This window comes from Carassius gibelio, chromosome B16, assembly GCF_023724105.1.
Source record: "Carassius gibelio isolate Cgi1373 ecotype wild population from Czech Republic chromosome B16, carGib1.2-hapl.c, whole genome shotgun sequence".
NCBI classification, from domain to species: Eukaryota; Metazoa; Chordata; class Actinopteri; order Cypriniformes; family Cyprinidae; genus Carassius; species Carassius gibelio.
In genome coordinates this window covers 8502664-8517900 of record NC_068411.1, presented here as the reverse complement: position 1 = coordinate 8517900, position 15237 = coordinate 8502664, and the positions used below count along the sequence as shown (strand labels likewise).

Genomic DNA, 15237 nt, shown 5'->3' with positions numbered 1-15237 from the left:
GCAGACAAGCAGGTCTTTACCCACAGATAAAGAGGAAAGGTTAGTATGAAAAAACATGATCTAAAAATTACTTTAAAATATCATGACAAAAAGGGCAGTAGTAATCTGATTCTCAATTAAGATTATTTACATATATATATATATATATATATATATATATATATATATATATATATATATATATATGAACTTATAATTATAGTTATGTATTTAAGGTAATTAAAACTAAATTAAGTAGACAATCTAACATATGAGCAATGAGAATCAGAACACTACAATGAACAAAAGTGCCATAACATTTAACTTTAAAGGGTAAATCATAAAAGCTTGATAGAAGAAAATGCAGGATATTTATGAAGAAGGATACTGGAATATTGGTATGAAATTACTATAGCATAATGAAAAGTTTTACCTCTTTAGAGCCCAAAAAAGTTCAAGCAATCATCAAGACAAAGCACTGGCAAGCAGTTAAGAGAAGCAAAGAAATCAAAGGTTAGGGTTTGAAAGACATACAGTAGTGAGAAAACAGAAAAGTGTATAGGAAAGGTGGGCCTCATATGACTTGCTTTCTCTAGTGTGTATCAGACACTGTCTGATGTACAAATATAACATTTACTGTTCTGTTAAAATATGTCAAAATAACTCTTCAGCTGCTTGTACCTTTTCAAATAAATTAAATGCATCTGCAAATTAATCATCTTGAGCTATTCTTTCTTCTTTAATTGTTGAGAAATAAAAGTGTAAAAGTAGAAAAACTAAATAAATTGACCTTAATAGATAATGTGATTATCAGTGCTTAATATTTTAAGCAAGAAATAATTAGGACATAATTTATTCAAATGTTTTATACCCGTCACATATTTCTGAAACATTTCAGTGGAATACTATCGAAAATAGTTGTATTTGTGCCCAAAATGACATAGAAGAAATGTCGAGTCCACCATACATTAATTATATCTAGATGTTTTTCTTTGATGAGTGGTTGGTTGGGTTGGTTAATGTTAGGTGTTGGGTTAGTTTGGTATGAGCAGGGTGCCCTGATGTCACGCACCTCCTCGTCCTCGATGCGCCGCTGACTGTCTGTGATGAACTTGATGTATTGACTGGTCAGCGTCATCAATTCACTATAGCGAGTTCTCAGAGTGACATACTATAGAAGAGACAAAGCATATTGAAAAATTACAATTAAAATATTTCAGTTAAAGTTGGTAGGGTAACATAAGTGCTTACTGAAAATAATAAACACTATAGTTATTTATGCAGCAGTCAAATACAGTAATGCAAATGTATAAGTGAATGATCTGAGCTCTTTCTAACCTCTTGAATGATGTTATCAGAGGCAGACTCCATCTTGGTTTTCTTCAAAGGAGAAGTCAGAGGTTCGACCTGAGCTTTGTAGGCAACCAACTGAAGTTCATAGTCCTGGGGGAAAAAATAAATAAATAAATAAGATTGTAGCACTCCATCCACAAACTGTAGGTAAATAAATACATTTAAACACACTCTCTATTAGAACTCTCTCTCACCTTAATGGTATCGATGTACGCTTTGGCGTATTTCTGGCACTCATCCACTTTCTCTTTGTTTTTCTCAATCTCTTCAAGCAGTTTCTGTGAAAAAAATCTGCATGTTATACTTACACTTTTGCAACAGGTTAACAAAAAGAATCTCATTGCAATGTATGTCAGACAACTAATGCACATAAATGAATATTCCAGAAGACTTCTCTTCTGAGACTTAAAACAATCTTCACGAGATCTTTATTGGTCTTGTTCCATATTTCACACAGTTCAAACTTTTATTTATAAAATACTACACACTGGTACAAATATATATACAAATATATATATATTAAACGTAAAGTTGTTTCGTAATGATTTGTATCGTAAAAAGCGCTATACAAATAAGCTTGAATTAAATAATTGTAGCAGGTGCACAGTTTTCATTCATGACATCACTGCTGGTGGGAGGGGCCTCATCTCGCTCTTCGGTGAGGACCTGTAAGATGTGAGTTACGCTACTGCACGTACCTTCTCCTGTGCCAGCTGCTCTTGGAGCGTCTTGCTGTCGATTATAGGCACGGCCTGGATCTTCTCCTGCCGCTGTTTGGCGTCTGCGATCCAGCGGATGAGCCAGTCGTAGCTCTCTCTGTAGTAGCCCAGCTGCCGGCCCAGCTGCTGGAGCTCACGCTGCCGCAGGTCGATCTGAGCGAAGACGGCGCGCCAGCGGTCCTGAAGACTGCCCAGGAGCTGCTGGTAGTGATCCAGCTCGGCGTCCCGCTCGCTGTGAACCTGAAGCATGCGCTGGCTGACCGCCGTGGCCTTGGCCAGCTCACTCTCCATGTCATCAAACACGGGCCGCTGGGTGTCTGCCTCCGAACGCATCCGCTGAACACAAGTCGACAAGTTACTGAAGCCCAGATTTGATGGAACTACATACAAGTGCTAGAATAATCCACAAGAGAAAGCATCAAGCAGTACGTGAAGAGTTAATATTACCTTGAGCTCAGAGCAGTAGTTCTCCACCTCCTGGACGTTTGTAGGGACCGTGTGAACCTCACGCAGACGATTCTCATATTTCTTCACCACATCTTCTGCCCCTTGTGTGTTACGGATCACGATCTCTATTGTCTTAAGTCTATGGAAAAAAAACAAAAAAAACAATTGCCTTAATCTAATCTTATGCTTAAGATTATTAGTACATAATAATACTGTATAAAGAACAAGAGACAAAAGATGAACGGAAAGCAGCAGTAGATACGCAGTGAAAACACAGACACTAGACAGGTGAGAGCGCCCTCACTTCTCCAGGTAGACCGAGGACAGGTTGTAGGTCTGGTCCATCTTCTGCAGGGTGATGTCCAGCTCGGAGCGCAGGACCGGAGAGCTGGACTGCTGCGGAGAGGACAGCACCTCCTCAGCTTTCTCAGACACTCGCTCCAGGCTCTTCTTAACGCCGTCCAGCTCCGTGTGCACTTTCTGTTTGAGACAGAGACAAAAACACAATCACTCACGTGGTTAAATATGACAAAGAAACATGCTCTGAGTCATAATGAGTGGTGTGTCGTACTCTCTGATCCGCAGTCTTCTGAATGCAGTCTCGGAGCGGGTCTTTGTCCACAGGCTGCCGGATACGAGCCACCGTACGAGACTCACAGTCCTCGATCTGCAGCCGCAGGCTTTTGATTTGGGTGATGTACGTCTTGCATATGGATTCATCCTGCTCGCCTGCGAAGAGAGAAGATCTGTTATTACGCTTTCCATCAACACTAAAGACAAACGACAGTTTATCTCTTCATTTATCGGTCACGACACTTAGTCACGTCACACACATTCCATCTGTGTTAGTGACTCACATTTCATCCCAAAACCAAAGAAAAAATAATGATTAATTAAATGTGCATGATGAAAATAAGGCATATTTTTACAGCTCAAACCAGTTAAATATGTTTTTACTGCATTGACAAGCACTACAATGATGCATCTTCTTCAGTTTTGTTTTAGTTAACTATAATAACCCTGTCATGTTTGGATGGATTTACCCGATGGACGTCATCTAAAAGAAAACTATACTCTGTTTACAGGTTCAGGACTGCATCAGGCTGTGTGTTTACTCTGTTGAGTGTTTCAGTACATGCACACTCTGTAGCTAAAGCACAGGAAGCAAACAACATCCGTGACAGAGCAGTTCATCCATGATACCCTGCTCAGGAGCACAAGACTCACCCTGCGCTCTGACAGCGGCTCCTGAAACGTGAATTCAACAGTTACACAACATCCTCGTGTTTCAGTGTAATGCACGGAGGGCTCTGTCAGCGCTTGGGGTCTGTACCTTTCTCCAGGGAGCGCAGCAGGCTGTCGTAATGCTGTACGGCCTCCTTGTAGTCCCTCTCCACCTGCAGGTTATCGCTGGAGTCGAAGAGCTTGGAGTCCCGGGAGTCTCTGAGGAAGTCCTGATAGTGCATCTGCAGGTTCCTCAGCATCAGCTGGTACTCATCCGACTTCATCGTCTTCAACTGAAACATGAACATTACAAATCATGTCAAATTTACAATAACAGGCCTATTTAATAATCTTGATCTCGTCTCTCATCTGAAATCTGTTGGAAAACTATCACGTCTACTCTTTAATTCATTTAGAAGAGCCCTTGAAAATCATGTAATTCAGTAAAGCAATTTTCCTTGTTTACCGCCTGTTTCCTAAATATAACTGTCGGTCTGCAACCTTACAATCAAGTTACTCAATTAGAGGAAAAATCCCATGTTGCTTAGTAGAACATGTGTTATTTTATTTTAGAAAGAAATAACCAGACAGTGCATTTAAGTCCCACAGCATATCTGCACTGATCTCTTTCAGTAGCAAACGCATTTCATCAGTCAGTTGTGCTGAATCCTAAGGTAATGACTATAACACAGGTGTGTATTTATGTCATGAGTGAGGTGTAGAACGGACCGTGGTGATGTTCCAGGAGCGGATGAGATGGATGTCTTTCATCAGATACTGCCAGGAGAGCAGACTCCTGAGGTCAGCGTGGAGCTTCTGCCACAGAGCCTGAGTCTGCTGCTGACCGGCGTCCAGACTGACACAAACAACCACACAACAACACGTCTAAACATTACAGTCTGCTTCAGTCATACTGTGTTCTGAGAAAGAGGAAGCTGAACAAAGAAAAAAACCCAGCTAGGTGCCAAGACGTTTTTTTTTGGTTTAACTTGTATTAAAATAGCTACCACTGATACATTAAATTATCATTGAAAAATGCACAAAAAAAAACCTATTAAAAATAAATAATTTTTATTTCAGCTAGTTGCCGAAGGAACATTTCTCATTTTTGTTTATTTTTTTAGCTGAAATTCAAAATATAAATTAAATTAAAATTAAAATTATATATTATAGTATTATATTACTAAAACGTAATAATAATTAATAAATACTATAAATATGCATGTTTAAAAACCCTACCGTATTTTTCAGACTATAAGTGGCAACTGAGTATCAAGGTGGGCGTACACGGCGCGAATTCGGATGGTCGGAAGATCCTATGTCCACGCACACGGCACGAGTGAGTTTATCTGAAAATCGTACGGACGAGATGATAAACTAAACGATTTTACTACCTGCGAATTCCAGAAGCAATCGCATGAAGTTGATAGATGCGTTCGACTTGAAGCAGCGCTGCACGCACAGAAGGATCACTGTATGCCATTAAACCGCGAGAGCGATAAGAGAGCACACATATCCAATGCATTCGAACCACTCTCGCGGTACTTTGATGCCATACAGGTGATCATTCTGTGCAGTGCTGCTTCAAGTCGAATGCACCTAATATAACTGCTCTCCCTCTCTCATAACTGCATATAAAATATTGACATGAGCCGTGACTGTTTCCTACACGCACAGGTTATTTTTCAGCAATAGGAAACCGGGACGTTTGGTTACCCTGTGTGTGTGTTCTTTCATATGTTTTATAAATATCTGAAATAGGTATTACAATGTAAACATGGTTTATGAGGACAATTACTATGCCCTCGTAAACCAAATGGGTTTAAAAAATACTATACAGTGTTTAATAGAAATTTTAAACATGCATTTTCCATGATGGATAGAGGTAGTGTATGGGGATATACAGTATAGAATACCGTTACGTCTATGGAGAGTCCCTGTAAACTACATATGCGTGTGTGAGACAGAGCGAGAGAGAGAGAATTAAAAAGCATGGTACACGTTGCTAGAAACATCATACAGCGCTCGCTGTTCCTGTCAGACTTCAGCAAGTTTATCCTTCTGGTCAATAGTCCACATTCGCAAATGATACGAGCCGCGACCATACGAGAATACGCGATTTCCACACGATTGAAAAAATCGCATAGGAACTCGTACGACAGAAAAAATTGCACCGTGTACGCCCACCTTAAGTCGCAGGACCAGCCAAACTATGAAAAAAAGTGACTTATAGCCCAGAAAATACGGTAATGAAAAGGTAAAAAAACACAAAACAAAACAACTCAAACGTGAAAACAGAAAATATATATCAAAATATATCAAAAAAATATAATAGCAAATCAATGAACAAAACTAACAAATAAATAACGACTACAAAAACACACGACAAAATGATTAAACTTTAAAAAAAGAAATTAATATTTATTCTGAAAACCTTTACTAGTACATCAATGGCAGTAAAATAATTCTGGTGGACAGTAAGCACTAAAGAAAACCATGTCTCCGAGTGCAGTGTGTATAACGCACCTGGACACGCTCTCCACAGCCTCCTTGTTGACGGGGGGCACGAGGAAGCAGATGGAGGGCACCACAGCCTCGTTCCCCGAGCGGTTCAGGACCTTCCACCTGAAGGGCTGGGAGTTATTGATGAGCGTGCACTCGTCGCCCTTGTGCATGGTGATCTGTCAGCAGAAGCAGAGGTCAAGCGTGCAGCACAAGCACTCTGTGAGCGTGTGTGAGCGTGTGTGACCGAGTCTCTACCTCCATCTGTTTGAAGTCACACACAGCTTGGACGGGCAGCTTTCCTCTGGAGGGGCTGGTGGGGTCCCGCGGCTTCAGCTGGACGATGGACTTGGCTCTGTTCGTCAGGCCAGCGATGTCAGACTTGAACTCGTTCAGCTGCTCTCTTTCCTCCTGCGGTCAAACTCACTTAGTTAGATTACAGCTACCTATTAATCTGACTTTTTAAACACTAAACACACACTAGCATTACAGTTTAGTTTTGTGAGACAGTGGAAAGCTAACTCACGACGGCGTCCTGCAGTAGATCCTCCAGACGAGTGGCAGTGGTGCTGCGGTCACACGTGTACTTCTTCTTCATGGTCTCCTGCATCTTCTTCATCCTCTGCTCAGCATCTCTCACATCAGCGAAGAACTACGGGAGGAGAAAGAGAAGAATAATGCTCATACATGCTTGACCAACGAAGAATTGCACATGGTTAGATGATACTGATGCTGTACCTGAAAGTATGCAGTGTTTTCTCTGAGATGAGTTTCAATGCAACAGCACACCTGGAGGATCCAGCTCCACTTCGTCTGCAGAGCTGCACTGAACTCCTGCAGATCAACACAACACACACTTAACACTTACTGATCAGAATGGTTTCTAGAGCAGCAAATCAGCAAATGCTAGCATGTTTCTAGCATGATTAGCATGCGACTAGCATGTTTCTAGCATGATTAGCATGTTGCTAGCATGTTTCTAACATGATTAACATGTTGCTAGCATGTCGCTAGCATGTTTCTAGCATGATTAACATGTTGCTAGCATGTTGTTAACATGTTTCTAGCATGATTAGCATGCGACTAGCATGTTGCTAGCATGTTGTTAGCATGTCGCTAGCATGTTTCTGAAGAATGTGACACTGAAGACTGGAGGAATGAGGCTGAAAATACAGCTGTGCATCACAGAAATAAATTACACTTTAAAAGATACTCGCATATAAAACAGTTATTTTAAATTGCAATAATATTTCACAATATTACAGTACTTTAATCAAATAAATGCAGCCTTGGTGAGCAGAGGAGTCTTTGGTAATGCCTTTATGCATAATGCATTATAAAAGTAGTTTTAATGCATTTATTATGCCTCATTGTAATGCATTGCATGAACTCATTAATAATTATAAGCACAGATAATACTTTAGTACACTTATCAATTCAACAATACGCTGTGCATTTTAATTTTAAGATATAATGTATCACAATGCACATAATAAATAATTATAATCATCTCTTTGTAATGCATGGTAAAGATGAACCATGTATTCTTTTAAAAACATGAACGGTTGACTCCGTACCTCGACAGTCTTCTTGCCCGGATGTCCGTCTTTGATCAGTCTGTCTCCAGTGGCCTGGATGTCGTTGATTTTCTTCTCTCTATGTTCCAGTTCTCGCATGAGTCCCTGAGGAATGAGTTAGACAATGAAGATCAATCCAAACTGTCAGTATTCTCCATTTACACCTGGTTAATCTACAACGAGCAACAGACAACCCTAATCAGAGCTCTGCACTTACGGAGTAGTTCTCTTTCTTCGCAGTCATGTTGGTGTTGCGCTCGCTCCAGTCGTAGTTGACCTCCTCTTCCTCTTTGTCATTGAGCCACATCAGTTCCTTGGTGGCGGCGCTGACGAAGTTATACAGCTGGTCAAGGTTTCTCAGACGGGACTTGGAGGAGTTCTAGAGAAGAAGAGAGATGTGTGCTGACACTCTGCAAGGCCTAGTGGTTTATATAGCTACCGGTTAAAGCACTCACCAGCAGTCTGTTGTACTGCAGATCCAGTTTGCCCAGATAGTCTCTGTATGTGCCTTTACTTGCAGGCGAGAGCTGGCTCTGAAACACACAAAGAGGAAGAAAGCTCAGGTATTTATTAAAATCACATTTATATTTGTATTGAGCCTTTTTCGTTCTGCCTCAAGGGCTTTTCGCACCAACGACTAATACTATAAAGTTTGTATAATTGTTCTAATTCAATAAGAACAGCATAGTCCACATCACAACTATAAAGATAACAAGAAAGAGGAATGAATGATATATGGAATATGAATATGTGGAATATGAGGGTTTTTTTTCAGCTGATGTACAATAAAGCCTTTGACAGCCAATCAGAATCCATTCTGCTTTAACGAGCTTGAGTATTTAAAGCGGCAGACAACAATAATAATACACAGATCCGTACTGTCCACTGATAACACTGCTAATACAGCTTTATTTACATATTTATAGTTATCATTCTATTCTATGTTTATTGCCACAATATAAAAAAGTTGTTAAAATGTCTAATGTTTTATATATTGCTTTGCTTGAACTGTATGTCTTTTGGTGAAATGTTTATATATTCAACTTTAAATATAGAGATATGTGATAAGAGTATTTTGTGACAGTATAAACAATCAAGCAGCTGAGATTTGCAAAACACAGTATGTGTGAAGGCATAGTTTGTTAATGAATTAATTTGTTAATAATTATTCATTTGTAAATTACTTTTAATTATTCATTCACAGTCATTTTTTACTAGAATATTTTAATTACTATAATTAGTTATATGGCAAGTAAAAATCATGGATGAGGCAAATTTAATATGTTTAATATGTTTGATTGTTTATTACTTAGCACCATGTCAGCTACCATGGCTATATTCATGACATGAAACAAGGGAAAAAGGGAAATACGTAAATAAAGAATATAAAAAAATACATAATAATAATAATGTTTGTCTTTGATCAAAATCTAAACGGTTTAACTTCATCACGAAATCTTTTCATAAGAGTCTTTTGGAAATCTAGGAGTTGAAGACATCACAGTCCGTTAAAATATGCTTCAAAGATACAGGGCATATTTTATTCATAATCATTTAAGAAAAGTAGTCTGGAAAGATAAGAGCCTCCATGAAAAAAGTAATAGAAAAAGTAAACCATTAAAGTACCTCATCTGTTCGTGCGCGCTCGATCTTAGCCCTGAAGTCCTCGATGGTTTGGTGAAGTCCTCTGTGGCTGCCCAGCTGAGACTCCACAGAGGGAAGATCGATGCCCCACTCGGCCGTATCGATCCGCCGCTGGTTCTCCTCCACCCAGGATAACAGATCCTGCGCGTAACGCAGGGTGACCTCATCCAGCTCGGGCCGCGCACGCTGCACAGACTTCTGGGAAATCTGTGTGATGGAGACGTGAGAGGCAGTGCTGACGCTGGGCTTGAGCCTCAGGTTGTAGTCGCTGCGCAGGTTCACCAAGCGCTCGTGTAAGCGGTACACCCTGAGGAAGGAAAGTTTGCTTACATTACATTACAGAGAAGTTTCATCCAATAAAATTACTCGTAGGTCCAAAAGGGAAAGAAATATCCCTTTTTAACCCTTTCCCCACCAATGTTTTAGAAAAAAGTTTTTTCTTTTTTGACAATTTTCATTAAAATTTCATGGCCCCCAGAATATATATATTTTTTGTAGAAATGTTGAATGTTGGTAAGTTTAATTAAAAAAGCAAGATACGATGATCAGAGCAACGATGCAGTGGATGGTTTCCAATAGCACTCCTAAAGCTTGCACAGATCAACATTTCACACGATAACTTTGGGCTGATTTCATTTGCATGTTATTTATTTTTGATGATAGCATTATTTTTCATATGCATATGCTTACATATGAGATCTCTCGTTTCTGTGCCTCCTTGCCTATATTTTTGATCGGCACTTTCTAGATTCATTCAGGAGATGCGTAATAGCGCCCCCGAGTGCATAACAGTGAAAACGCAGAAACACAAAAAATTCAGGGTTTGGTGGGGAAAGAGTTAATGCACTGAATTCTCCTGGAAGAAGGTTTTCCACTAAATGGACTCACCTGCGATACATCTGCTCTGCCTGCAGGTGGCGCCCGTCTTTGAGCAGCTGAACGTCGTTGAAGAGGAGCCGGATCATGCCGTCGGCTTTGTCCAGATCCCTCTCCACCTCAGCCGTGTGCTGCGCTGGTTTCCCAGCACTCAGGAGACGGATATCCTGCAGCAAAAGTCAAAGTCACTACATGCAAAGTTTAAACAGCAACTTCATAGTTTACACTCACATTTGTGACCCTGGACCACAAAACCAGTCATAAGGGTCTTCTTTCTTTCTTTTTTCCTTTTTTTTATTTATAATAAAAAGCTTTCCATTGAAGTATGGTTTGTTTTGATAGAACAGTATTTGGATGACATACAACTATTTGAATATCTTGAATCTGACGATGCAAAAAAAAAAAAAAAAAAAAAATCTAAACAATCACTTTTTTTCAGAGTTCCCCAAATAAAGTTCTTAGCGATGCATAATATACTGCATAAAAGAAAAATGTAGAATTTTGACTTATACAATGTATCGTTGGTTATTGCTACAAATATTCCTGTGCTCCAGACTGCTTCTGTGCTCCAGGGTCACGTTTGACTGAACAATAACTATAAGAGTGTGTTGATCTCACCGTCTGCAGCAGAGACTCAGTCTGGTTGATCTGTTCCTCACACATGCCAGATTCAGTCTGTACTTTACTGACGATCTGCTGGAGACGCTCTAACCTGCAAATGGACAATTCGATGACATTTTTATTTCAAATAAGCTGCTATGAGGACCAGACGTTATGCCGATCAGGTCTGATGTATCCGAGACTATTACACAAACGACCAAAAGATTTTTCAATAAAATGAAGAGACAGGATTTTCAATAAAGTAAAAACTTTTAAACTAAAATAAAACAAATGTGAAAAATATGACGGGGAATTGATCACAAGTAATTGAAAAAACAACAAAACAAACAAGAAACTCACAGTTTTCCACCACGAAGCAAATACTCGAAACGAAACAGGTCTGTCACAAATGCCATTTTTTACAGTCAAAGAGCATGCAAGACTCCCCAAAATGCATAAAAAGCATGTTATTCCTGTCATAATCCTGTCATGGGATGCGCGCAGACCAAACCACAGCCCATGAAGAAACTGTGTGCTGCATATGACTCTCGTCCAGCGAGAAGCATTGTGTTGAGACATGGGACGTGTCCTGATGCGGAGGATACTCCCTCTCCTTCAAGATGACGAATATCCAGGACTATTTTATTTCATTGAATCGCAGCATTCTTTTATCGGCCACACCGACACGGAAATCAGTAAACTTACTACACTGCTTCACAGAAACTGAAGAGAACAATCAATACTTATGTTTGGAAATCACTCATGCGTCGAATACACATTCATCAGTCTCTATATAACTAGGAAGGTTAAAAACCCAGAATTTGGATCCATTAAAACTATGATGATCACACTAAGCAATGTTTTATAACGAAAACAGAAACACATTCTTTTCTGCATTCTCCTTGATTGTGAAAAACCCAAACTTTTGACAAACAGTTCAAATTTTTTCCTGCATCAAAACAGCAACAATTTAGTTCATACAGGCGAGTATTCATTCGAGTATTGCTCAATTTTGAACAGTAAACATAGTTTGTAGTTACGGCAGATTTAAATGATTAAACAATAAACCAAGTGATGAAAAAACATACACACAGTCAGTGTTTTAACTTGTTCGTATATACTACGACAAACTAAAAATCACCAAAACATCAGCTGATTACAAGTCACTGAGCAAAAATGAAGAGAGAAGCTCTGTTTGTGGATACCACTTATTGATAATTGCATCAAATGCAATAAAATGCATGCATTTTAAGTGCTAAAGTGATGCATTTTGAGACCGCATCATTCTCATGCAGCTCTCATTAGTCTAGAATGGCCTTCATTGTGTCATAACGGCTGATGTAATGTCAGTCTCTGCCAGTTTTATCTGTGTCTGAGACGTCTTCCTCACCTCTCCAACTCTATCCGGAGCAGTCTCTCCCTCTCCAGAATAGACACCTGTAGACGACCCCATTCCTTCTCCACGTCAGTGGGATGATAACCTGGAGGAACCTTGACCTGACCGGCGTGGACCGCGCTCTGTGAGGAAATGGTGGAAAATCACGTTAAAGCAGAGGAAACATATCATTGTACAGATTCAAAACTGAAATGACTTTCACATCTCGTGACTGTAGCACAATATAGTGTATTCTGATCATGTGTACAAACCTCAAAGGACTGGTAGAGGTGTGTGGAGCGGCTCTTGTCCGACTGTTTTGCGGGAAGCTCTGTTTCTTTAAATTTCAGAAACTGACGCCACAGAATCTGCAATATAAAGAAAATTAATAAATAAACACACACAAATATATAACACAGTGTAATAACTTGGGAGTAACAGGGTTATCATCATCAACCAAAACAAGCCCTTCATTAATTTAAATACGTAAAATACAAAAGAAAAAAAAATCTTGTAACCTATTTTATTTCAGCCAAAGTACTAAAATAACAAAACTAAAACTGAAAAACTGAAAATAACTGTCTGTAACACTTTATAATAAACTTCCTTAGTTAACTATGTTAGTCAACATGAACTAACAATAACACTTTTGAAACTTGTATCTATTAATTTAATTGAGTCAAAAGTCGTAGTTAATACAAAAGTGTGACACATATTTATTATTTACTGTTTAATGAACCTGAGCTAACATGAACAGGTGCATTTTTATTAACTAACACTAACACAGATTCATAAATACTGTAACAATACAAATGTATTGTTCATTGACCCGGGACGACCCTGAGCATGTAGATCTGGATGGTTCAATGAGTATTTGTCAGTAGTTATTCTTCTAGCATGATGACATGATTGAGGATAGGCTTCACAAAGCTGGTAATATAAGTAACAGCTCTCAGATCAAGATGATATCCATCACACACCCTGAGGAGACACAAACTCAGACCAAGCAGCTCAGAGCCAGAACACTGCTCTTCACGATACGGCGTCATGTGACACGACTCATGCTCTGCAAAGAAGGACTTCTTCCAGTGACATGCCATCGGATTAGGAGGATAGGGTTCTCTCTCTGCTACTGGCAGTGTTGGGATCAACTTTTACATTGTTTGCCAAGTTACAAGTTAATCACTGGTATATATATATATATGCCCAGCTGAGACTCCACAGAAGGAAGATCAACGCCCCACTCGGCCGCATCGATGGGAGCACGTTTTCACCACTGAATAAACAAGGTAATTGCGACTTTTTATCTCACAATTCAGATTTTTTTCTCTCAGAATTGCGAGTTTATATCTTGTAGTTCTGACTTTATAACACTCAATTGTGAGTTATGAAGTCAAAATTGCGAGATATAAACTCAAAGTTTATTTCTCGCAATTCTGACATTCTTTTTTTATAAACTCACAATTCCGAATACAAAAATGTCAAAATTGCAAGATAAAAAGTATCGCAATAAACTTGTTTTAGTTTAAATGGATTTCCATAATAAAAGAGTCATCTCGCAACTCTGACATTTTAACTCACAATTTTTACTTTAAAACTCTCTTTTGCAGTTTATATCACGCAATTCTATCTCGCAACTTTGAGTCATAAAATCTGAATTGCAAGATATGAACTTGCATTTTTTAGGAAAAAAAAGTCATAATCGCAAGATAAAAGTAGCAATTACCTTGTTTTATTTTTTATTTAGTACCGGAAACGGCCTTCCATAATCAAGAGATATAGATGGCTTTAATTTTTTTCATAAGTGCTATATTATTTTCTCACACATAACAATAAATATCTAATTAAAAGTTACTTAAAAAGATAAATTCACATGAAATACAATTATTGAAACTAGACGCAGCGTAATTTACATAACATTAGTGCAGTGCTGCAGGAAATACTTAAATCAAATCAAATCAAAAATGCAAATATATTTGTTTGAACTATGAAATGTCCCATAAAATAAATGACTATTAAATAATCAAATAAAAATAAATAAATACATGCAAAATAATAATAAATATAATTTGTAATAAGACTAAATGCAATAAAACTATAAATTAAAACAAAGTAAAAAATTATATGCTAGTTATAAAAGTGTTCATTTGGTGCTGGTCTAATATTTAAATCAGCAAAACCATGTTGTTGACCATTAAACCAATTCGGTATAGCTGCTCAACCAGTGTAGAGTTTACTGGTTAAACTAGTTAGAGCTCAAGCATTCTGTGTAGTCTCCAAATCACAACATATTCTAACTTATCTGGTCCTTTAAAGGACAGGGTCCCAGATAATTCAACACAAAAAACAATGTGCAACTCACAGACAGCACAGCACGACAGATAATGAACACTGCAATTCATTCATAACTGAATACAACCAGAGTAACTAGTATCAACCCAGACTCACCTCGATCTCTTCATAGCTGCTGGGAAACTTCTTCTCCTCGAAGATGTGTGCTTGATGTCTGATCCACTGCAGAAGAACGGTGACCAGCTCGTAATACTCCTGCCAGCGCAGCTCCAGCTCCTGCAGCCGGGAACAAAACACACAAAAACTATTCAGAGAGGAACAGGAAAGCTCTTTTTGTCACTTACCACGTTCACTCAATTAGGTGTCGACAATCAGAGCCTTGTCTGATAACTGCATATGAAGGGAGGGACGAATCAAAGCACACCAATAGCTGATACAGGGACTTATTTATTGATAGTTTGTGACACGCAGATCGTCTAATTCTCTTCTCATAAAAGATGCTGATGGCGTGAAGGAGGAATGAAATAAACTGCCTCTAACAGCAGCTGGATACTGTTATATGAGGTCAGATGGCTGAGATCCAGATCACACAACATCTATTACCTCGTCAAGTTCATATTCCTAACCTTTTATCCTCCGTAAAGGTGTA

The 15237-nt window shown here is 38.8% G+C and overlaps 1 protein-coding gene across 17 annotated transcripts in view; it reads right to left on the bottom strand.

The window, feature by feature from the left end:
• Positions 1–15237, bottom strand: part of LOC127975342 (plectin) — a 114913-nt gene that overhangs the window by 12818 nt on the left and 86858 nt on the right. For all 17 annotated transcript variants that reach the window (XM_052579335.1, XM_052579333.1, XM_052579342.1 and 14 more), the window contains 22 exons: positions 14745–14864; positions 12569–12664; positions 12312–12439; positions 10940–11033; positions 10334–10488; positions 9428–9752; positions 8257–8334; positions 8019–8180; positions 7802–7906; positions 6963–7058; positions 6751–6876; positions 6483–6635; positions 6249–6403; positions 4452–4578; positions 3832–4015; positions 3070–3227; positions 2803–2978; positions 2499–2637; positions 2031–2387; positions 1527–1610; positions 1318–1422; positions 1052–1150 (listed from right to left, as the gene is read on the bottom strand). In XM_052579335.1, the coding sequence (XP_052435295.1) occupies positions 1052–1150; positions 1318–1422; positions 1527–1610; positions 2031–2387; positions 2499–2637; positions 2803–2978; positions 3070–3227; positions 3832–4015; positions 4452–4578; positions 6249–6403; positions 6483–6635; positions 6751–6876; positions 6963–7058; positions 7802–7906; positions 8019–8180; positions 8257–8334; positions 9428–9752; positions 10334–10488; positions 10940–11033; positions 12312–12439; positions 12569–12664; positions 14745–14864 (3222 nt within the window). The remainder of the gene's footprint in view (positions 1–1051; positions 1151–1317; positions 1423–1526; positions 1611–2030; positions 2388–2498; positions 2638–2802; positions 2979–3069; positions 3228–3831; positions 4016–4451; positions 4579–6248; positions 6404–6482; positions 6636–6750; positions 6877–6962; positions 7059–7801; positions 7907–8018; positions 8181–8256; positions 8335–9427; positions 9753–10333; positions 10489–10939; positions 11034–12311; positions 12440–12568; positions 12665–14744; positions 14865–15237) is intronic.